The sequence below is a fragment of the Neolamprologus multifasciatus genome, chromosome 7 (genome assembly GCF_963576455.1).
Source record: "Neolamprologus multifasciatus chromosome 7, fNeoMul1.2, whole genome shotgun sequence".
Taxonomy (NCBI): domain Eukaryota; kingdom Metazoa; phylum Chordata; class Actinopteri; order Cichliformes; family Cichlidae; genus Neolamprologus; species Neolamprologus multifasciatus.
In genome coordinates, this window is record NC_140445.1 from 63,454,989 (window position 1) to 63,478,349 (window position 23,361).

The 23,361-nt window shown below is 43.7% G+C and overlaps 1 protein-coding gene across 3 annotated transcripts in view; it reads right to left on the reverse strand.

The window, feature by feature from the left end:
* Nucleotides 1-238: 238 nt before the first annotated feature.
* LOC146515858 (uncharacterized) overlaps nucleotides 239-23,361 on the reverse strand; it is a 23,203-nt gene continuing 80 nt past the window's right edge. The window contains exons 1-5 of one of the 3 annotated variants that reach the window (XM_085167844.1): nucleotides 23,000-23,361; nucleotides 11,845-13,671; nucleotides 5,925-6,890; nucleotides 5,604-5,687; nucleotides 239-682 (exon numbers count right to left, since the gene is read on the reverse strand). The exon at nucleotides 23,000-23,361 is cut by the window's right edge and continues 80 nt beyond it. In XM_085167844.1, coding sequence (XP_085023970.1) covers nucleotides 447-682; nucleotides 5,604-5,687; nucleotides 5,925-6,890; nucleotides 11,845-13,474 — 2,916 coding nt within the window. In that variant the 5' untranslated portion in view covers nucleotides 13,475-13,671; nucleotides 23,000-23,361 and the 3' untranslated portion in view covers nucleotides 239-446. Of the gene's footprint in view, nucleotides 683-5,603; nucleotides 5,688-5,924; nucleotides 6,891-11,844; nucleotides 13,672-17,077; nucleotides 17,125-22,999 lie in introns of all 3 variants that reach the window. The other 2 variants (XM_085167843.1, XM_085167842.1) reach the window with 2 other exon arrangements.

The following is a 23,361-nucleotide window of genomic DNA, read 5'->3' on the forward strand; positions in this document are numbered from 1 at the left end:
GCCTGAACATCTGGCACCATATCCTGACAGATAGACAAGACTTCTGGACTGGAAGGGAAATCGAGCGATATTTACAAAAATGTAACACAGGGTATTTACTGGATGAAAGAACAAGTGCTTTGGGCAGGCACGGTACACTCTCCCTATCAGACAAGTGCTGGACTGATAGATGCATGTAAACACAAGTAAATCGTTTGGACACTTTAGACAAAATGAACGACACTAAGTACCCCAGCTACACATTCACATCACAATGGACTTTATTATTATAGGCAGCTTCTTTTGCTACAGATAAATACATACTGTGGCTCTTCAAGTAAACACTGGAATGTACATCAAGGTTGGCTGTTAACTTCTTTTTTAACAATCTCCATCATCCTAATCCTTTTGAGGTGAAGCTAAAACAAGAACCGTAACTGTCTGTATGTGCTGTTAATACGATAACATCAAGTCCCGCAGAGGGACGTCACGCCGATCTGGTCTCTCTCTGGCGCGCGGTTGTCTCCCGTGATGCTCAGAGGCAGTCTGGAGGGCATCTGGGGTGTGTGCGAACGTCGAAGGCGGCGGTCAGGGTAGAGACTGTTGTCAAACGGCTTGCGGTGCACGCAAAGGACGTGAGTCTTCAGGTTGCCCTTCTGGGAGGCGCTGTAGGGGCAGTAACGGCACTGGAAAGGCTTCCGAGCTGGAAACGAATACACGGGAATGGGGTGGCGGTTAATGTTTGCAACAAGTAAATAATCACAATCCCACCGGGCAGTTTTTGAGATTATAATGCATCAGGTTTGTGCATGCTGAACACAACACGGTCGGCCAATAAAATCAAATAAAAAGCCTCACTGTGTGACGCAGAATAAACCTCTGCTAAAACAGAATAATGCTGATTTCTGCGAAGAATGCATGTGGTATGTTTTTAGTTCTGGATAGCAAACATTAGTCTTGGCAGGTCATTTTTCCAGTGCTCTGCAACAGATGTGGTCAGGTGAGATGTGAGAGAAATGTTAATATTTGTTATTGTGCGCTGAAGCTGCTGCAGGCTTGCAGATTGTTGATTTTCTGATCACTTTGGCACTTAGCCTTCATCCTGTGACACCTAATGGGCTGACGGGTTTTTCTAAAAAGGCATGCAAGTTCATGCTCATTATTACACACTTCCTGCTCACAACTCACACATGCACGCACACACAAATAAATAAACACGCACACAAGTGTTGAGCTGAGGAATGACAGATGTCTGCAGCTGGGAGGTGAGGCATGCCAAAACGTCCTGTCTGTCCACCTCCTTCGTGCCCGCTGCATAGTTTCTCCATAAACAATGTGAACATACATGACCCAGCACACAATGTACCCTTAAGATACAAACAACAAAGCTTAACACTAGTAGCTTCCAGATGTTTATCTAACCTCAATAAAAACTCAGTATGATACCAAAGCCTTCGGGCTTGCTAAGATCAAAGCAAAAGTGACTCATTTACCCCTCTACCTAGACAGCCATGTGTCCTTGTTCACCGCTGTGCTATTTTTGAGATCTTACCTCATATAATGACTTTCTCTTTTCCCCTCTGTCTAACACTTCAATGTGTTTTTCTGTGATTCATGGTTACAGTAAACCATTATGTGCTGATGTCATTTGACATCACTTCCCAAAAAGTGAGGGCTGTCTCAGCCTTTTCACCCCGCCCTCGCCTCTTCCACTCGATCATGCTCCTCATCAGAGCTGAGACAGCTGTACACAGCTCAACGCTCGCTTTCACATCTACATAAAAAAGGTGTTTTTTGGAGGGAAAAGTGGGAAAACTCACAGAAGGTGTGAGCAATAAAAGGTAATGCTCCATCTGTTGCTGTATAATAACCTGATGGCCGTAAAGGACACACACACACACACGCGCGCATTTACAAACTAGGCCTGACACATCTGAATATCATCAGGATAGCACAGAAGGGTCTGTGTGTGTCTGTGTTTGTGTGTGTGTGTGAGAGACAGAGAAACAGTAAAGATAAGCTTTGTCAGAGCCAGGTAGAGTGCAGTTTGTGGCGCGTCTTAAACTCTGCCTGCCTCACTTAAGCTTCCCTGGCTTCAGCCTGACGTGGAAAGACAGGAGAGGAGGTTGGATGCATAAAAATAAACGCTCCTTGTTAAAACTTTAATGTCATTTTTCTGACTTCCGCTTCCTCAAATTTCACACGTTCCCTTGTAACTTGATAAACTCGACAGATTTTCCTCAATCTTATCAGATCCTTGTAAATGCACTCAGGCGCTGTGAACGATTCTGTAGCCTATTACACTTTCATAAAGTCGGTTAATAACAAGCCAAAAGGTCTTGGGCCTACATTAGTCGCTCGGTGCCCAGCGTGTCTCCCCCTCCTCTGCCTCTGTTGCCTTGCTTTCTGTCCCTCCTCGTCTTCCTCAGTCTGCTGTTCTTTTAGTCCTCCCACCAGAGGAGAGGGGAGGTCCAACAGAGGGCAACCTCCAAATAAGTTCCATTAATCACAGGCCAGAGTCTAATGTAACTAATATTTTACAATTAGAGGAGACAGCAGTGGGCTCTTAGCCATCCATCTCGCCGCCATATGATCCTCCATTCACAGGCTACTCAAGCCACAGCTTCAGACCAGCCATTCACTCAAAGAAATACACTCACACACACACACACACACGTACCCCTATACATATATAACAATGCATGAAGAGACTCAACAGGAAATGAGAAGGGTGGGATTGTGTGGTGTTGAAAGAAAGAGTGGAACTCTGCCAGCAGTACAAAAACAGAGTGATTACTGACTTTGAATCTGCAGAACGTTGACACTGAACTTAAAGGATAATCTCAGTTTCTTGCAATTTATTTTCACAGTTGCGGCCAAAAGGAGCAGGACAATACGCACAATCTTTCATGAATAAGTCAGATTATAAACAAACCAACAGTTTAACCACATATTCAAAACGACTTTATTCAAAAGTGAAGTTGAAATCACAGCACAAAAAGAAAAAATAATCTGTCACGAGTATGTTCGGTTAGAGATGAACCAGAAGGCAAGTTTAGAATTTCTTCAAATGGATGTGTTGCACCTCACATTTTATATTTCAAAGAAAAGGGGAAAACTTGGGGATTTGTTTTAAAGTTCATCACCCGACTCTGGTGTGTATTCCCAAATTTCTGCATGTTGAATGAGCCTTTTACTCATTCAAAAATCAAGATATTGCATCCAGAGCCAGCCTACCACTCAAAAGGTTCAACATAATCCTTTCATCTAACTTATTTCCCCTCTTTTCATTCCTTTAACTAGTTATTTTTTTTAATAGGGCTAAAACCTCTGTGTTTTTGTACAGACTGTGTGTCAACCTTGGATCAATTTTTAACAGTAAACTAAGCAAAATTTTATATATTATTTAGTAGATTTTTACTTATTTGAGTCTTTCAGTTGTAATTCTTCTTATTATCATTCTATATATCAAAACAATAGGTTTATATGTGGTTATATTGTCTATTATGGGAAGCATAGTTTTATATATATTTTTGTTTTTGTTGCTATTGGGCAGGGACTAGTACTAGAAAAGCATATCCTGCCTTGCCTTTGCATATTTGCTTGAGATTGTACACATGTATGCTCACACCTGCATGCATGCAATGATGCGTTTGTGTGTGTGTGTGTGTGCAGCGAGAGTGTGTTGTGTGTCACAGGCTGAGATAATGACCATGATGACAGTGGCGGGGCCGACGGGGGCCAGAAGAGCTGAATGGTGACGGATGACACAGGCCTGAGCTCTGATGGCACACAGACAGTGAGTGATGACTGCACATCCTTCCCAGTGCTCCACCCTTCATTATCTCTATGGGGAGAAGCACGGCACAAAGGCAGGCCGCGCTGCCCTCTCGCTGCCCTCAAACGACATCTGCTCATAGAGACAGCCGCACTACCGCTCCTCTTTCACCTCGCTGTCGCTCCATCTATCTCCATCTATGGTGATCTTTCTCGCTCCTTTTCTCTCTCCTTTTCTCCCGCTCTCTGTCACCCTCTCCGCGGAGGGTACACAGAGGTCAGACAATGAGATAATGACTCACCCCTTTCAACCTTTCAAATCAGGGCCTTTTCTTTCTCTCTGTCCTCCACGTTCTTTCATTCTTAATCCTTTCTTTATCGATCTTCTCATATTCACTTGTTCTCATGAGTCCGAGGCCTGATCCGACATCACCGAAGGAACAGTTGACACGGTTAACTGGTTAACTCTTTTTAAAGTTGCCCCAAGGCATCCGTTTTGCAACGTGACAGCATTCTCAGAAGTAGTTGTCCTAATTGTGCCTCTGAAATATGGATGCATGTCACACTACTTGGGAGTGAGATATTTACCGCAGCCTCAGCTGTTAGAGTGGTAAATGTCGCCATCTAGTGGTCGAGCCCGAGCAGCGCAGCGGTAAGAGAGTGTTTAAAACACAAGGGAGGGCTCAGTGAGACTAATGAGCATGCAGACAGGTTCAACCAGAGGTCACCATCTGGCCAATTACCACTGCTGGCACATTGGAGCCGACCTGAACTGTCATCACAAACACATCACTCCATGTCCAAACTGCCCAGCAATATGTCACCATGCCACTCGACGTGCCATACAGTATGGAGAGGATGGGGTCAACAGAAGACAGCCCCATGACAAAGCCACCTGGTCAGCGCTGCAGACAGGACAGACTGCTAGGCCACCTGCTTAGCTCAGTTTTAGAGGACACTCGACGCACTCTCAATGTCAGCCCCGCATCTCGCTGTCCAGTTTGACTGACAGGTGTTTATTGTGCCTTTGAAATCAACTTCCTGAGAGAGAAAACGCAGAGGATCAATCTGCAGTGAACAAAAGGCAAGCGATGCTTGAAATAGCTCCTTGCATTGATCCGATTGCTGAAAAGTGCAGGCCACGGTTACGGTACGGCGTGCTGCATGTGAGGGATAAACTGTTTGATGTAGTTTTTTTCTGCTTTTGGGAGGAAAGTTGGTTTTTTTTAAATCAATGTTTTTTAAAATCCAAATGGCATTATACATAATAAAAGCAAGAAAGAAACATGAACAGTGTGACGCCTATGACAGGAGGTGAAGGGGAGGGGTGCTTCTCGGCATATTATAATAACCATCTGTACAATCAAATAGAAAACTACATCTTGCTGTTGGAATCATAAAGAAAGGGAACAGATGTTAATCCCTAATGGAGTTGACAGGCACTTTCCTGTCTTTCACATGAACATATTGAGTTTCTGAATAAGAGGGGGATCAGAGGGAAGGTGTATCATGTTGCACTCATAATACATGCATATCAAAGACCCCAGCTGTTGGATTCCCTCTCCTGAGAGACAGCATTATTAAATCTGCACTCAGCAAGCATATCACACCAGCACGAGAGCTTAAGCCTCTCCATCAGTGGGCTCCATTGGCTTGGCGATTTGTAACCTATCACACTAGGAGATTATATCACCCTTTAAAGTGTAGGGGTAATCAGCGCCACACACCTGTGTCTTCTTTAGCCCTTGTTTGAGATCAGATATAAGATCTGCAAGAAAAAACTCAAGTGCTATAAGTATAAGAGAAGTGTGCTGTTCATAATTGGTGTGATTCAGTCACACACTCACACTCGATCTTCACACTTCTGCTGTCAGGTGACGCGGGCTGAGATACTGCCAAAACTTTCTTTTGATGTTCTGCAGCAGGATCCTCACACCAGACAATGTATAAAAGTTTGAGCTTGCACTCTGGTTGGCCAGTTATATATAGAGCTTAGTCAAAAAATAATAATCATGCTCTGTTCTCACTCGCAGCAGTTTATCACATGCACAGAAATACTGTGGTTCGAAGCATAGCTGCTGTTTGACCACTAGGTGGCAATATTTGCCTTCGAATCTGGAGACAGCTCTGGCTACATCTTGATAACAGTGACAGCTGCATTTAGTGTATGTGATATATAAGCTCGTGCTCACCTGATGAAATATCTTTCTCCATGTTCCCCCCATCGTTCGGACCGACTTTGTTGGCGCTAGCAGGTGTGCTGTTGAGGCTCCCCTGGGATCTGAGGAAGGAGAGCAGGCCGCCCTGGTGCTGAAGTGGATCCGACTGTCCTGGAGTTAAGCTCTCCAGAGAGGAAATGGGAGATTCAGCCACAGCTCTGACCCATTGTCCTAGCTTGTCTTGCTTCTTTTCACCAGCACCCTCAAAATCAGCGCTGGCCTGTCCCGCCTCTTTTGACTCAAGGACATTATTTTTCAGTATTTTCCACTTGGCAGCGTTGTCATTTTTGTCCTCCCTCCCTTGGTCAGATTTCTCAAATTCACCTTCACCATCGTGAACTGTAGAGCCTGCGTTCTGTGCGTTCATCTCCTCCTTGGCTCCGTGCACCAAGAGGTCAGACTGAAATGTGGGTTTCACACTGAGTTCAGCTGGTGCGTTCGGGTAACTTTGTCGCTGGCGGGTAATGGAGGAGGACAGTCCATTACTAAAAACGCTGGACATCTGCACCAGCACAGCAGGAGACACGGCCGAATGAGATGCGACGGTGTCCGGCCTGACAGACAAATCCAAAGGCTCATACTGGGACTTCCGATTTTGAGCAGACAAAGAGCCGTCTAGACCCGCGTCTCGGTCAGCGAGCTCGGACTGCTTGTTAACGAGCGAGGAGTTTTCGCTGTGGCTCTCCAGACCGAGGTACGGCCCCGCAGCCGGGCTCCAGTCCTCCCTGGATCTGGGTCGGAGCTTGGAGCTGGGGTTAGGGCTGGAGCTGCTGCTGCTGCTAGGCTGCAGAGGAGAAGAAAGATCCCCGTTGTTCTGCCAGTTGGTGAAGTGGTACTGATCCAGATGGAAGCCGAGGGAGGCTGTCTGTGCAGAGGTGTAGTCATTTGAAGGTGGACACCTGTAGACTTTGTCACCTAACAGCAACAGATGACAAACAAAAACACAAGACAAACTTAATCAAATTAGGAAAGCATGTGTATATGAGACATACTGAGCATTTGGTTCTGAGCATGTACCAACAACAGTTGTCTAAACATGAAAAATGTTGCAATCCCACACCAGGCTGAGTTGAATGATTTAAGTGCTGCCCTGCAGTAAATCAAGCTTGTAATCAGCTTTCAGCTCCAGTGATCCATCATTTTACAGTATGGACGCCACCACCATGTGCAATAAATACACCCAAAGACGTTAACACCAAACAAGATTCTTCCAGAAATAATAAACAGTGAGATTGTAAAGCAACTAGAACAAGGCAGATGTTGCAGACAAGAACCTCATTCCATCAAAACCAGTAAGTGGGTTCCCCAGTCAGAAATAACGAAGTCCAACATGTGAGCGGTTCTGATTAACCACACCATGTACTGTAGCTGAGTTTATTTTTGCTTCACACTTGAAAAATGGAGCATTGGAAACATAATTCAAACAGTACAAAGTGTATTATTGTGGAGACTGACAAAGGGTGATTTTTCTCCTTTTAGCCAGTGAATAATATCCATCTGGATGCAAGATTTGATCTTGCACACCATAACTTTTAATTAAAGGTAATTTAAATGTCTTCTTCCCTCTGTTTACCTTCGGTTTAATCCTTATAGCTATCACAGAAACACCCTTCAGGGTTAAACACACTCCCTGTGACCATTTTGAGTTAGTGATTGTCTGAGACCTCTGCCTTGCACTGTCTTTAAACAGCCCAGCTGTTTCGCTGCCATTCCAATTACAGTAAAAGTCATCCGATGCCATTAAGCCACAAATATTGGCAGTTTATTGCCCAACACTCTCCTGGCATTTGAAGGTCAGGTCATACATTATACTGTGTCTTTTAGGGATGTGTCTGGGATAGGGAGATAAACCCACCACCATTAATTTAATTCTATGCATATTGATGCCTTATTGTTCTTCTTTAATGGACTAATATCTGAGTTACAACAGTGATTCATCCCCCGCCAGAGAAATATCAATTTCATACACCTCGAGATCTGACCCTGAGGTAATTCTCTGAGGTAAATCTAAATCTAATGATCTGTAGTAGTTACTTTACTTTGTTTCCAACTTTAATAGAAAACCTGCATTATGAGCTGAATCGTAGTAAAGAGAGGGCTGTTTTTTTACTATTACAATTTACAAAACCGTAAAATAACACCCACGTATTAATTAAATAGAGCTCCAGCAAATGAAATTGAAAAGTCACAGCTGAAATGGGGAATTCGTGTCCTTGAACTGAAGTCTTCTCCTTTTGTTTGCACTGCACTCTGAGTGTTTATGTGCGAGCGTGCTCGTGTGGAGCATGTTTGATTTAAAGTCTACGTAAGATTACATGTGTGCGGGGTGTGCAAGAGCGGGAAAGAGACTTCAACAGTGCCACACCCTTGTCTCCAGTAACAGACCAAAAAAAAAGAGAGAGAGAAAAAAAAGATCCAAACAGCTTAATGGAACTCTTTCAGACACACTATATATCTCAATTATTCTGTGGCTTAAATTACGATGACATTACCGGTCAGCTCCAAATGCAGAAAACACATATATCTGACCTCATCTTTCAGTGCGGACCTTCCTAAACCCATTTGCCAGCCTTCATGAAAGCGGTTAAAAACAACACAAAGACTGAAGACTCTGCCTTTTTTTTTCCTCCTCTTCCTTTGGATGGGTGCCATCTTTGTGATTGCCTGGTTCATGCTAACTTAATCAGTTTAAGATTTACTTACAGTGCAGAGGCGCACATTATGTGAGGGGAGTAATTTTAGAGCTTAGATTTATCAACCAAAACTCCAATTACTGCATCATTACAAACCCCAGCCTCTCTCACCTAACACAGAGCATCTAATGAAGTGATGCGTATGAGTTATCCGCCCTTACTGAATGTGCAAGGCGGAGGAAAAAAGGTAAATAAATAAAGAAATGCCTCAAGTGAGCCGTGTCTATGGAAAAAGCGTGCAGCTGGGCTCGGACGAGTGATTCATTTCATATGGAAATGGGCTTTAAAATTTACGTCCATATATCACCGTCAATGCAATCACGTACTCACACACTATATGCTTACACGTGCATTTGGCAGTTATATTGTAGGTATCAAACTCTGCATGCGGCGGGGCTTTGCCTCTTTCTGTACATATGTAATCAAGCAACTGAAATGCAAAACAGAGATACATAGTGGCTGGTTTGGTTTAAGATGAAACAGTGAGAGTGAGAGTCACACACAAGACTGGTGAGAAAAACAGGGGCACCAGATGTTCTTTGATGTTTATAATAGCATATATTATTAATATTAATTAGACCACATAGTCAATGACGCATTTGGGACGTTTCCAAGTCAATTAAGCCAAATGGCATTCAGGAGACGGTGGAACAATATTTCAAGGCAGGTGTTCAGAACTCCCTGGGTAAATCTTTTTATCTGCATGCTAGGAAAACAAGCATTTTGAGCTTAATTTGAGCCTCATATCTGCAATAATAATTAAAAAGAGGATTAAAAGACAGAAGTGAGAGGGAAACGGCAAAGCCAACAGGTAATCAGTTTAGACAAACCAGTCAGACTGACTCTGATCTGTGAATAAGAGCTGAATTTGTAAAGCTATGACAGAGTTAGATAAGGACCTATTTAGTAAAAAGATGCTTTTTTTTTTCGCTTTCAACAATCACAAAGAATAGACGGATGGAAGTGGAACAGCCAAAGGAAAAGTGATATTCTGCACAGCAGCCTGCTTTATCTGTGTTTCTGGGTAAACCGCTGCTCATATTACCATTCACAGTTTTATAGACGCTTATCACTTCAGGCTCTCTTGGCTGTAACACTTACAGTAAAAGTAGCATGAAAGCAGGGAACACTTGTGGGGACAACATCGTTACATGGTGCCTGCTCGCCGACCTTGAGGTTAAGAGTATTGAATGGGACTAATTAATAACTGTCAGCGCGTTTTTAGCAGTTTGTGTTTTCTTCATTCAGACGTGGGATCTAGCCGGTCCGATGTAGGTCAGAGGCCTGCAGCGTGGACTCTTTGTGAGTTTTAAGAAGAGTCGTTATTCTTAATCTCAACTTATAATTAAAGTTAAAGCGCATTTTGAAATCTGTCCTGATTAGATATTGAAAGAAGCGATTTATAACACGCCTCCTATTCAAATCAAAGTCCGATTTCTCATTTACGACGCTGCGTGTTTGTAGTTAAAAATCTAAATCGGGCTGCTGTAAGAACCTGTCTCCCACTCTGACAGCCATGACTGTACTATATTTGCCATCCATATTGGGTACATCAATAACTTCATGACCACCATAGGCTGACTATGAATAATGTAGCCTGTAATTCTGGACTAATCAATGTTCCTCAAGCCGAACATCTGGCAGTGGTAATTCTTCCTCAGCATCTCCGCTCTCCTGAATTAGAAAACACTCGCTCTCTCACTCTCCCTGCCTCCGTGTCCAAGCATCGAGACAGACAGACTTGATCAGTTACAACCCCCCACCTCCGAAAAAACTTATCCCTGTTATTAAACCCTCATCAAGTGGTGCGTGTTCTCCATATGTGTAGGATTTACCTATCTGTCCCGCAGCAGACCTGTGCGTTGAGCCAGGGCCAGCAGCGTGTGATTGTGTTAATTAATCTGTCATTGTGAGCACAGGGAGCAGCTGCAGAGGTCTCTGGGATATATTGTCAGAGCTAAACAATGCGGTGCTAAGCCCCCAGAGTGAGTCTACCATTACACAGGACTAAGAACAGAGAGGAGAGGAGGAGAGGGGGAGAGAGAGCCTGCCGGATCCATCATTGACTAAAGCAATGACGCCTGACCTTTACAATGAATTAGTTTCCATGCTTAATATTGACTGAAATTAGAGTCTGATACTGAATGTGCCATCCCAGAACTGTGCACGCTCAAATCCTCAGCTAGCCAACTATCGTAAATGTTTCTGGAAGTGACACCGTATGGTCTCGGAGATAGGGGAGAAGAGGGAAAGTAGAAACAACAGAGCTTGAATATGTTTCTTAAAGAGCAACCAGAGAGGGATTTGGCTGTAAACTGTGAGCATTTACATGTAAATATGCAGATGCCAGTATGTGTGTACAATATGGAAACAAAACATCTAATGAGATTAGACCTGATCCATTTATCTCTGCTCTACGGCCATCATTTAAGAGGATACTGGCCCAAATCCCACAGGAGCGCAGCAGACTTAGATGCACATAAGTAGTTCTCTAACACTGGAAGAAAATAACCGTAAGCGTAAGCTGTGAGGAGAGCGAACAAAGTTTGGATTTATCTTTTCTTCTCGTCTCTTAATAACGCCGTTACAGCAGTAATTTAGACTCATGATAACATGTTAGCAGGATGCCATGATAAAGAAGGCATTTACCCATAGAGCCGAATCATCTAAATCACCAGGTGGAACAGAAGACTATCAATAAAAATACCAGGTGGTAGATCAAATCATAAAAATCACTGGGTGGTATATATCAAATCATTAAAAACACCAGATGGCATGCATTAACATCTTGTGCCCCTGTAGGCAAGGGGTGGGGATGTGACGGATATAAAATAGAGGGTACTAATTATCCCTACAATTCACCATGATGCCATTATCTTTAAAAGGAAGACAAAGTCCTTGTGGATGATAATATCTGTAGCTGCGTTGCTGACCCTGTGCTTGCTTCAAATCCACCGACGCAAATATGATGACACGTGTTTTACATGCACTTGATCATTTCTGACAAAAAGGGGAAAAAATATAACAATAATAAGATGCTTTTATGTCAAATATTTTGAGATTAGTTCACAGATGGAAACATCAGGGACTAATTCCTAATGATTGATTAAAACGTTATCTAGAGGCTGAGAAGTACTCCGAATCTTTTACTCTGAAAACTTCCTGCACTGGATTACCTGTAGCTGGAGAAGAAGATTGCGGTCGATGGTCCACAGCGCTGCCAGAGTTCCCCGTCTCAGTGATCATCTCTGCTGGCCCATGATGGCTCACGCTTCCGGGGCTCCCAGGTCTGCTTATGCTTTTGGTGTCTGGGTCACCAAAGCACAGTTTCCCATCATCTAGAGGGAGACATCTCTCTAGATAGGAGGAGCACTGCTGCTGCTGCTGCTGCTGCTGCTGCTGCTCTTTAGGGCTGAACATTTGCTGTTCAATAGGTAACCCTGGTGTTATGATCTGCCAACCCGCATAGCTGCTGCTGTTGGTGAGAGCATCTCTGGCAGCAATTACTTTCTGCAGATATTCCATGCTAGAGGAACTCAGCGGAGGGTGGAGATGATTTAGACTCATCGAAGAAGAGCTCTCTGCATCTGTCACCGCACCAGGCCCCGAGGAAATCATCCGCCCTAACATCTCTCTGACCTTCATGTCAACACCTGCTGCAGCTATCATCTGGTTGTAATCTGGGCGGTCCACTCTCTCAGCTGTAAGGAACCTGTTGTGAATGCGGGAGATGTACTGGGAGTAGAGGTTGCTCTGATGCTCCGATGGCGTCAGGTTACTCATTTCTGCAGAGGAATCGCGCTCAGGGGGGAGATTGGTCTTAGCAGCGAGCTTATTAAGGTGCACCTTCATGTGGTTCTTCAAAAACCAGGGTTCCTTGAAGCGACGGCCACAGATTTGGCAGCAGTGCTCAAAAGAATCCTTGTGTTTCCTCATGTGGCCTTTTAGAAACCAGGCCTGGCTGAAGGTCTGGCCGCACACCTCGCAGGGGAATTCACCGACAGGCTTTCCCTGATCACCAGCCCCAATCGCGGGCTTTTGCCCTGAGCCCGAATCGGCTGTGATATGTGTCATTTCAACATGGCTGATGAGCTCCTCCTCGTGTGAGGCAGCAAACTCACACAGAGTACATTTGTAGGGCTTGTGGAGGATTCTGATGTGGCGCTCGAGCTCTTGCTGCTTCCTGAACTTTCCCTTACAGAAAGAGCAGCGGAAGCCAGTGGTTTGGGGCTGGATGGCCTCGTCGTGAATTGTAGTCAACTTGGGAGAGGTGGAGCCACACGGCTGGCTGTCTGCTGCGCTAGAGTTGCTTAACAGCTGAGGCTGTGTCGGAAAAGTCTGCGGTAGAGGCTTTTGATGGTGGTTTATATTCGCTGCTTGCGGTTGGCTAACGTGACCGGCTCTCATCTGCCTGTCTCTTAGTATCGCCCTTTCCTCGAGCTCGTGAAGCAACCTGTTCTCCTCCCTAATCCTCCCGCGGCCTTTGCCCAGAATGCCTTGCTTGTGTGTGCGGAGGTGTATCTTCAGGTTGCCCTTCTGTGCAGCCCTGTGGTCGCAGTACGGGCACTTGAAAGGCTTCTCACCTGTATGAGTGCGCATGTGAAGGGAGAGGATGCTGTTGAAGCGGAAACGCTTTCCACATAACGGGCAGGGATACTTCCTGTTTTTGCGGTTATCATCTTGGGAAGAATTAACCTGAGAGACAATGCTTTGATTGGTGACTCTCAGGAACTGGGAAAGCTCTACTCTCCCATTCATGCTGCTGAGAATTCGTGCATCCATGATTTGGTTGGCCAGAAGTGCCATCTGGCTCCTAATTGGGTGGGTAGACGGGGTAATGAAGCTGTCCTTTCGGGGACTGGGTGATGTTACAGTATGGTGGTCAGGGGTGTCTAACTGGGACAGTCTGAAGGTTAGTAAAATGAAGTGTTTGCACTTATTTAGCTGAAACAGGATGTGGATTCATGCTGTTTAGATGGCGTGCCTGTTTCCTGTTTTTTGACCTAAAGAGAAAAACAAAAGGTGCATTAAGTTATTTCAAAGTCTGCTGCAGGAAATGTATTATTAAAAAAATTAGAAGCAATAAGAAGAGCAAAACAAAGCTAAATAAATATGGCCATGTGTTGTCAACGAGGTGTAAATCTGTACTTTTGCAACTGCTGTATAATGCCAGTTATGCACCACAAATAGGTCAGGAAATAGTGCAAAGTAGGTTCTGACTCTCCTCATCCTGTCTTAAGTATACCTGTGGTTTTACATTATTGTTGGAGACTGCGAAAATGCTGATTATGTAAAACCACAAAGGCTTCCTCAACAAATATCTCATCTTTACTAAAGGGTAAGCTGAAAATCTTTGTCTAGATCTCATTTTGTTAGTGACACACAATACTAAGGCAGCAGAAAACATCAAAGCCTATCTGCTTCTACTTGCCCTTCCTTCGCATTTCACAAATCTTTGAAATGCTTTAAAGAGAAGATTAAAGTAAATAGTTAAGCTTTTTCAGCAGGTCTGCTGCATATTTGAATAAAACCGTTACTAGGATAATTATGTCACAGGAGTACTGAGGAAAATAAACAACTTAATGATGGATGCAAAAAAAATTCAACTAAAGTTAAAGGAAGCATATCTGAATAAAAAGCCTGCCCTTCCCGGCTCCCCCTTTTTTATTCGACTGTAGCAGCAAAACAAAGCTTCAAATTCACATCGTGCTACAATGGTAGAGGTCACACAGGCGAGCAATGCGCAGCTCCAGTGCAGCACCAAAGGGCACAGAACAAAGCCTGCACTGTCCACACTGAATTAACACAGGCTTACATCATCCTGGACTGCAACCTCAGTCAGTCACGAAAAATGATGTACACAAAACCACACAGATAAAGAGTTGGCAGGCAGGGAGCGACGGTTCGTGTGACTGGCGTGTCCGCTCTAAGATGTAGATTAGAAATCAATGTGACCATTATGGCGCTGACTTAATCATATCTGACAAGAAAAGGTCTGTAAATTATATCTTTATATCATAGATCCACTTTACAGCTCCTGACCCGATATTCCTGAACAGCCTTTCCACAAAAGAAAGCAAATGGGAGGTTAGCCCTACTTCCCACGCATTTTCAAGAATGGCCGTCAGTTAGACCGAGTTCGCATTTGCCTTAATTAATGTCATTACTGTGCAGTTGCTCTTATTGTACGGTGTAGCCAATATAAAGTCTGCAACCAATCAATAACGATTGATTGAACTTAATTCTAAATAGCTCTGTCTCTGCAACATCTTCTGAAATCACTTTGACGATGGTTTAGTGCACAAGTGCATGCCTTCTTTGCTAAACACTGCACATGTGTACTAGCTCTGGGTTACATTTAGCCTTTTGAAGAGAGATTGAGCTAAACAAGAGAGCAATAAAAACAATCTGGCACGACACAGTCTCGCTGTCATACTCCGGCACAGTAAATCTTACCTGGCACCAAAATGAAAACGCTAACTTTCATGTAAATAACGGCCTTCCAAATCAAATCTGATTATGAGTATAACCCATAACAACAAACAAACAACAAAAATAGTCTTAGTCAGCAAAGTTTTGTTTGGTCAGTCGCAGAAAACTCCAACAACCACAGGAAGTGGTGACATTGCGTCAGACAGATAGACAGTGTCATTTACAAGAGCTGGTGTCTGCATTTGTTACAGTTGCACATGTCAGGCAGGCAGGAAATCCAACGTGTGGGCTCATTTTGCGAAGGTAAAGGATGACGCCCGAGAGAGTGACAGGCAAACTCTGCTGGCAAATATTTTGCCCATCATTCATCCATCTCAAACTTGGCTTATCATCTAAAACGTGTAAGCAGCCGCTTAGCGTGGCTGTTCATTATTATGCTAGATTGACCTTGAGTTCTCATGTCTTGCAACAAATTTAAAATTAACATAATTAATGTTGTTCCTAGAGTATTTAAAAGTAGAATGGGAGGCAGAGCCTTCAGTTTTCAGGCCCCTCTTCTGTGGAACCAGCTTCCAGTTTGGATTCAGGAGACAGACACTATCTCTACTTTTAAGATTAGGCTTCAAACTTTCCTTTTTGCTAAAGCATATAGTTAGGGCTGGACCAGGTGACCCTGAATCCTCCCTTAGTTATGCTGCAATAGACGTAGGCTGCCGGGGGATTCCCATGATGCATTGGGTTTTTCCTTTCCAGTCACCTTTCTCACTCTCTATGTATTAACAGACCTCTCTGCATTGAATCATATCTGTTATTAATCTCTGTCTCTCTTCCACAGCATGTCTTTTATCCTGTCTTCCTTCTCTCACCCCAACCAATCACAGCAGATGGCCCCGCCCCTCCCTGAGCCTGGTTCTGCCGGAGGTTTCTTCCTGTTAAAAGGGAGTTTTTCCTTCCCACTGTCGCCAAAGTGCTTGCTCATAGGGTCATATGATTGTTGGGTTTTTCTCTGTATCTATGAAGCGCCTTGAGGCGACTTTTGTTGTGATTTGGCGCTATATAAATAAAATTGAATTGAATTGAATTGAATAACTTTTGCTGTTGTCACAAACAGGCAGCTCGCCTCCTGTGTGTTCTTGTATCTTTTAAAGCTTTGTTATAATGCTTTTGGATTCTTCTGCAGTGTAAAACAGTAATAACAATGTTATACATTACTCCACTCAACTCAAACCATTATCTGGTGCCCCCTAAAAATATATATATGTTTAAATAATTAAAATAATATCCTAAATGTGGAATACCTAGTCAGCTACTAGTCAAGGAGATAGCTCTACCCCTAGTCCAGAGCAAGTTTGATCAGGCATGAAAATGTTGCACATAAAAGCACCCGGATAAAGAGCTGCCTGCAGCCATGGCTGGTGTGAGCAGTGTGTCTGCACCGAGCTCAGATCAATGTAAGGCTACAGGCCTGACCTAATCACATCTGACAGGAAGAAAGTGAGCGAATGATATTAGCATACACTAGATCTACTTCATATTTACTAAAGTGATATTTCTCTGATTAACTGCGCATGGCAACGAGGCAGAGAGCCGTCATCGCTTGTGCGTGTGGACTGGGTTCGGTGGGAATCTGTGGAGATGGGAGCGGGGCCATCAGGTGTTTTCACTGTCAGAGTGGATTAGGCTCTTTTAGTGCAGATTGAGAGAGCGCTTGATTGTTATGAAGCATTGTGTCACAGTAGCGCCTCTTAGGTGTGGACGCACATATACGAACAAGGAGCAGGTGTGATTTAGCGCAGGCAATAAAAGGGAAACAAAAATGTGACACATGCATTACAACCAGCCAAGGAGGCTGTGCATTCGGGATGATTTTAGATGTGACAATATCAAACACTGTTATATTTACTTTCACCGCTGTCAGGCGAAGGGGATTCTATAAAAGATTTGACCTACAAGAGAGTGGAAACACGATATTTTTACCTTGTAGTGCATTGCCATGTAGGATGGATGGATGGACGCGTCGAGGCCTAGAGTGATGAAAGTGGAATGAAACACGTAAATGAAATTTATAGATCAGAAGTGCGTGTTGCATTTTTCTTTTTAGCAGCGGTTAAAATTAATAAAAATCCATTAATAATTGATGTTGGTTGTTGACTGAAAAATACAATAAATGCACCACAAATGGCTGCAAAAGCCTTCTCCCAACAGCTACAGTGAGCCCTCTAATAAGCAAAGAAAGCTAAAGATCATCTGCTGTTAACATGACTGATAACAGCCTTTTCCTGTACGTTGTTTTCAGATGACCAAAAACTGGAAATCCTTGTTTAATTTCAGTATGTAACTATTTACCGTCCCCTGTAATAATGTGTGAAAATCTACATGCAGTGGCTTAGATGTGCTCTGTTTACCCAGGCAGGCTGGAAACAGTTCGCATGATACAGTAATAAAAACTCAACTCAATAGTGAACGCATGCAGTTAAAAATGAAACACATATGTAATTATAGAGTTGGATGCAGATGCTCATGCCTCATATGAGCAAATAAGCGTGCAGTCTGACATTTAATATGTCTGTTGATGTCCCAGATTCTTTGTAAAATGGTTCAGCCTACTTCAAAATTCCTGGAATTCCTGACTTCCCAGGCTGCAGAAGGCAACTGTTTATCACACATGAGCTTATGTAAAGACAGTGAAAGCCCCATGCTATGCTTTATGTCCCCTGTATCTCACTTCATCCACGTGCCCACCCACCAAATCAGCCAGCCAACGCTCCCGTGGACTGCAATGTCAGGGGATGAACAGCATGCTCAAGGAAGAGGGCAGTGGTAACACAGCTGCCCACCATGACCCATACAAAAGATAGCACACATATACTTTCTGACAGCCAGATTAATGAAACCCTATAGGAGCTCCTCTGTAGGCCCCCCAAAAGCCTGACGGAGACAGAATAGTCTAACCAGCACCATTCATTACTGCAGGAGTACAGAGCACAGAAAGAGCACACACAGCACTGACAAACTAGCTCCTTGTGAGTAATAGCTAAAGAACTCATAAAAGAATACATACACATTTGTTGCGGGTGTTGTACGTAAATCTATGCCACTCCTTCTACCACTATCAAACCCCCCCAAAAAACTGTCTTGTGCCCCTTAAAAATAAACCTGGCATGCAAGTGAAACAGCAGTGATGAACAGTTATGTGAGAATCGGCTATTTCAGGTGACTTTCGATTCATTTTGTTTGTCTCAGTCAGCAATGCAGATTAGCGGCCTTGAACGCGCCGCAAAGGGAAAAATAAGTTCCTCTGGCAACATGCTAAAAGCCACAGGGTATAGCACCTGGAAGTCAGACTGAAAACAGCAGGTTTGCTTAGAGGCAACCAGCTGTGTGAGTACCTGTATGAGTTGGTGGCATCGAAGTCTTTTCAGATGACAAATGGTTCCAATCTGCGTGCAAGAGTGAAAGTGTGCACAGGTACTCTGGTGAATACCAGCAGTATCATATCCATATGTGTGTGTGTGTGTGTGTGTGCGTGTGTTGTAAATAAATTCTGGATTCGTGAAATTCCTTCGTTGTTTTCATTAGCTCTCACACACTTCGGAGTGAGGAAATATAAACTTCACTCTTCTTTGTCAGGCATTTGCAAACACACCCGTTTTCACATGCTGTCTCTATCTTTCCATAACACACACTCACACACACACACACACACACACACACACACACGGAGGCACATGCATATAGAATGTATTTAAGATCACTAATGTGTAAACAGTTGCTCTTGTTTGCACAGACCACCTGTTCTTTCTGGACACAAACAAAGCTTTGGCGTACGATGGGGTGTGTTAACAGTGTGGGGTGAGGAGGGGATGCCTCGCAGAAGAGAAGCCTATCCACATGGTGTAGGCTGCATCAGATGGTTGGGCCCTGCATGACAGCAGTCGGCTCCAACATAACTCGCACAGATCTCAAAGAACACAGCTTCTTCAGTCTGCAACAGACTGACATGTTTTGCTTTCTCGACAACTTCCCCGGGCGGATGCAAACTCTCGCTCGCTACAACGTTTAAGTTAGCAGCCCTCCTAGCTGCGAAAGGATCAATTTGTTTCTTGCACTGCATTTGTCTTTCGCATTGGCCAATATTTGCAAAAGTGAAAGGAAGACACGAAAAAAAACAACTAGATGTGTCTATTTTCAGTCGTGGAAAAAAAGCACTTGAAGGCACTAAAACAAAAGTCATTAAACGAGTCATCACAAAATCACAGCAGGAGTCTGGTAATGCCACTTACAGTATCTCATTAAGCTATGGCATCCACGGCAACAAAAAAAACTGACAAACAAAGAGCATAATCCGAGGCACATTAGCTGGGCTGATAATTCAATGAACTCTCATTTGGCAGCCATCTTGCCCTTGTGATGGTCTTTTTTCAGCCGCGGCAGCAGAGCACAGACCCCTCATGAAGTTCCTCTCTCTCTCTCTCCTTCTTCCTCTCCCCATCAATCTATCTATCTCACACATACTGTACATCCCTCCTCCTCCTCCTGCTCTTCTTCCCTTTCTCTCACTCTCTCTCACATGCTCTCTAAAACAACAAAACATCCACCATTAGACAACGGGGTACCAGCGTAATTAGAAAATGACTTCCTTTGCAATCCTAGCTAAGTAGTTTACACACTGTAATTACAGGGACAAAATCATCTTTTCATCATTTCACTGATTGAGCTCATCAACCCAGTGGGATCCCAGGACTGTGCTCAGGCAACATCTGGGCTAAGAGAATTAGCCCTCAGTTTAGCAGGCCTTACACAGTGGCAAGCAACGCAGCATGACCACCGGACATGGTCATGGCACACATCTCTAATTGGGACTGTATTCTTTTTTCTTTTTGATAATGCTGAATTAGGCCTCATCAAAGAGTCACCATCCAGAGGAACGTTCAAAAGGTGCCCACCTAAACACAACAGGGGACATTAGGGAAGAAGAGCGATTTTCCCACACTTCCCAAAAATGCCTTATCAAACTTTTACTCCCCTGCAACAAACTCCTGCAGTTGTTAACCGAAGCGCCGAAGATCGACCTTGGTGCACAACAACAACGTGTCTTTTTCGCGGAGAGCTCTGTTTACTCTAATTCTGCGTGTAACTCGAGCCTCGACTTTCTAACAAACACACGCGGCTCCTGGAGTTGAAGGTGAAGTGCTTTCGTTCGTCTCTGTCCTGTGGAAGGACTCTGCCTCTGTGTGTTGGCAACAGAGGCAAGTGTTTAATGTGGCAGCTGTTAGCCTCGTGGATTTTCACTAATCACTCTCTCCTGATTACTCTGATGAGTGTATGATGCTCTTAAATAATCAACCCGCAATGAAAAAAAAGAAAAAAGAAAAATAATTATCATCATCTCCCTAAGTAGTGCAGCTGCACCCGCCTGCAATAATTACAACTAGAACAGGGCGCCTTCTCTCGTCACTTACAACCACTTATTATTAGAGATAACGCTAATTGGTGCAGTGGTGGGCGACAATTCTTCATGGGGTTCATCATAAAAAGCCAAACCTTGAAAGTTATGGCACATTAGAGGTCTTAAAGCCAAGGTACGGTATTAAACACTGCATGCTGAGACACGCCGATAATCTGAGCCAGGGGAGTAGTAGACGTCCTATCACTAGCCCCCTGGTTGCCTCACTACCTTGCCCTCACTCCACCCTTCCCCCACTCGTGGTATCAGCCTGGCAGACACAATTAACATTTTCATAAAAACAATTCCCTGCCTCCAATAGTCCAATGTAATTTGTTTTCCATCTCTGTTCATTAATCATTGTTTAAATCGGTGAGCCATCCCCTCCACTCTGCCATCTGCACTCAGCTGTGTTACAGATATGACACCTTCCCCCTTAATGGGAGCTGACAGCCAAGAGAGGAGGCCTGTGGAAAATAGCTTCCTGCATGTGCACTTCCACCTCACATACTGCCAGCAGGTGAGAGAGGGGTATTTAATGGGTTCTGATTAATCTCAAAGGCAAACAACATTACACTACAACAGTATACAGCATGCAAACAGCATGCAACCCCTACATTGTGTGCGAGTATGGAGCAGCAGTATAGAAAGTGTGAAAAGCAACAGTGGATGGAACAACTAGAGCGAAACTCACACAGACATGCTTTACAACAATGGCAGAGCATTCCACATTTTGTCAAAGTTTTTTTGTTTTTTCTCCTCTTGTTAAATTAGCGCAACGTTCCTACAATATGCTATTGTTTTCCTGGAATTGGGAGCAAGGTTATTAATTATTCACTGTTGTGTTCTCATATGAGGGGGCTATGCTTTTCACTGTATTGCCTCATAGCTCAAATACTTAAGGCCATAGTACTCGGGCAAATTTCATGAGGCAACATCACAGAGATATTATCACAGTGCAGACACTTAGCAGATTCAAAGTTTCCTGAAGAGTTTGAATGACTGGGAAGGTCAAAGTTCTACGATTTCCACACAATGCATCGGGGAAAGACGAAATAAATTACTTTTGCATTGCTTTGTCTACGTACTCGAAGTGATTTTAAGCCAAAGTCTAACTAGCTTAGGCATTTTGGGGGGGAGAAAATCCTACTCAGTGTGGTGGTAAGAAGGTGCCAAAAAGTTCATCTGGCCTGTTGATTTCAGCGTGGATTACAGATATTCAAATCATGTGCCTCATGTTCAAACAAGTGCTTCTATCAGGGGAGAAAGTTGCCAAGCAGAGCTTTGTCATGTAAGCTGCATGAATTTACCGCAGCATAATGAGAAAACGGCTGTGGCGCTAAATTTAATACAGTTTCATCCACTCACCCTCCCTCTCTCTCTAATTTCTTCTCAGTCATAATGATAATAATTTTTGATACCCCTCTGGTGTCGGTGCAGCGTATAGTTTACCCTTTTTTTTTGTGGTGCCACCTGAATATGCACTGGCCCAATTTTTCATCAGGAACTGTGTCACAGCTCACGCACGCTCTCGGTTATAAAACGCTTTAGACAAGCACCCCAACTATTTTTCAGGGTGTTTCTAACAAGGAGAGCAGCAGCAGTATTAGTAAATGATGTGTATATTCAAAGCTGAATATTTCATGTTGATTGATCGTACTGACTGCCACCCACCTGCTCCTCCTCCTGTCCCACCGGAGCTGGCATGAGGAGAATTCAGTAATTGAGAAGAGCAGAGCATGGTCTCTCTTTGCTCACATATGACAGATGGGGCATCATCGCTTCAAAGGAGAGCATTTGGAAACAGGAGGAAGGAGAAGGGGGGGGCAGAGGGTGAGGGTGGCTTTGAAAGTAGCTGTGCCGCTCTGTACAGGTGATAGTTAAGAAAAAAGGTTAAAACGTGGGCTTTTAATGCTGCTCGAGGTGTCAAAACTACAACTTTAAAACTGTGAATTCTTTTGGGCTCCTGCTTGTCTTTAACAAGCAAACTGGGGATTGTAATGCACAGCCACCTTGCGTCATTCTTATCCATAACTACACAACTTATAGTATAAAAACCCTCATTTTTGATGTTTATAAATCATAATTTTACATTATGTGAAAGAAAAACCCTGTATGCGATAATATGATATAATTGAAGGTTGCAGTGAAATATGATAGGATATGATGCTCGTGGTCTAACTGTATACTAATTATATGCTCAATAAACACCAGAGAAATACACAGATTTGGCATTTTTTGCATTCTATTGGATGACTCTCGACTCATTTTTACGATGAGCTGTAGAAAATTCCTTAGTCACCTTTCAGCCCTCGCCATTACTTCCTTTTTAACAAGAAAGAAAACCAACAGTGGCATCCCTGGGAAACGCGTGTCCATCAGAATCCGACTCGTCAGAAACTTTTCACAAATAACTTGGGTAAATCTTTAAGAGTCGCAGTGATTTCTCTTACCTGGCCAGTTCGAAGAGGCGCGGAGGACGCGATGTGACAGCTGGAGTTCAGTGGAGAGTGATGTTGAACTGGATGACTGACTGCTGACTGACGGACTGTACGCTTCACACGCTTTATCATAAACGCCCAGCACACAGTAGCGCACTGATTTCCTCCTTTAACTACCTTTTCCTCCTCGGTCTAAAAAAAAAAAAAGCGTTTACACGGTTTAGCCAGACGAAGCCAGCAACGCGCTTTGCTCTGTAGTATTTCCAGTTGAAGAAAGAGGTAATGAAATCTTATAAAAAATTACTCGGGATACTTCGACATGTCCCGAAGCCGTATGTCTCCCTCATCTGGCCGCTGGTATGTAAGTGTAACAG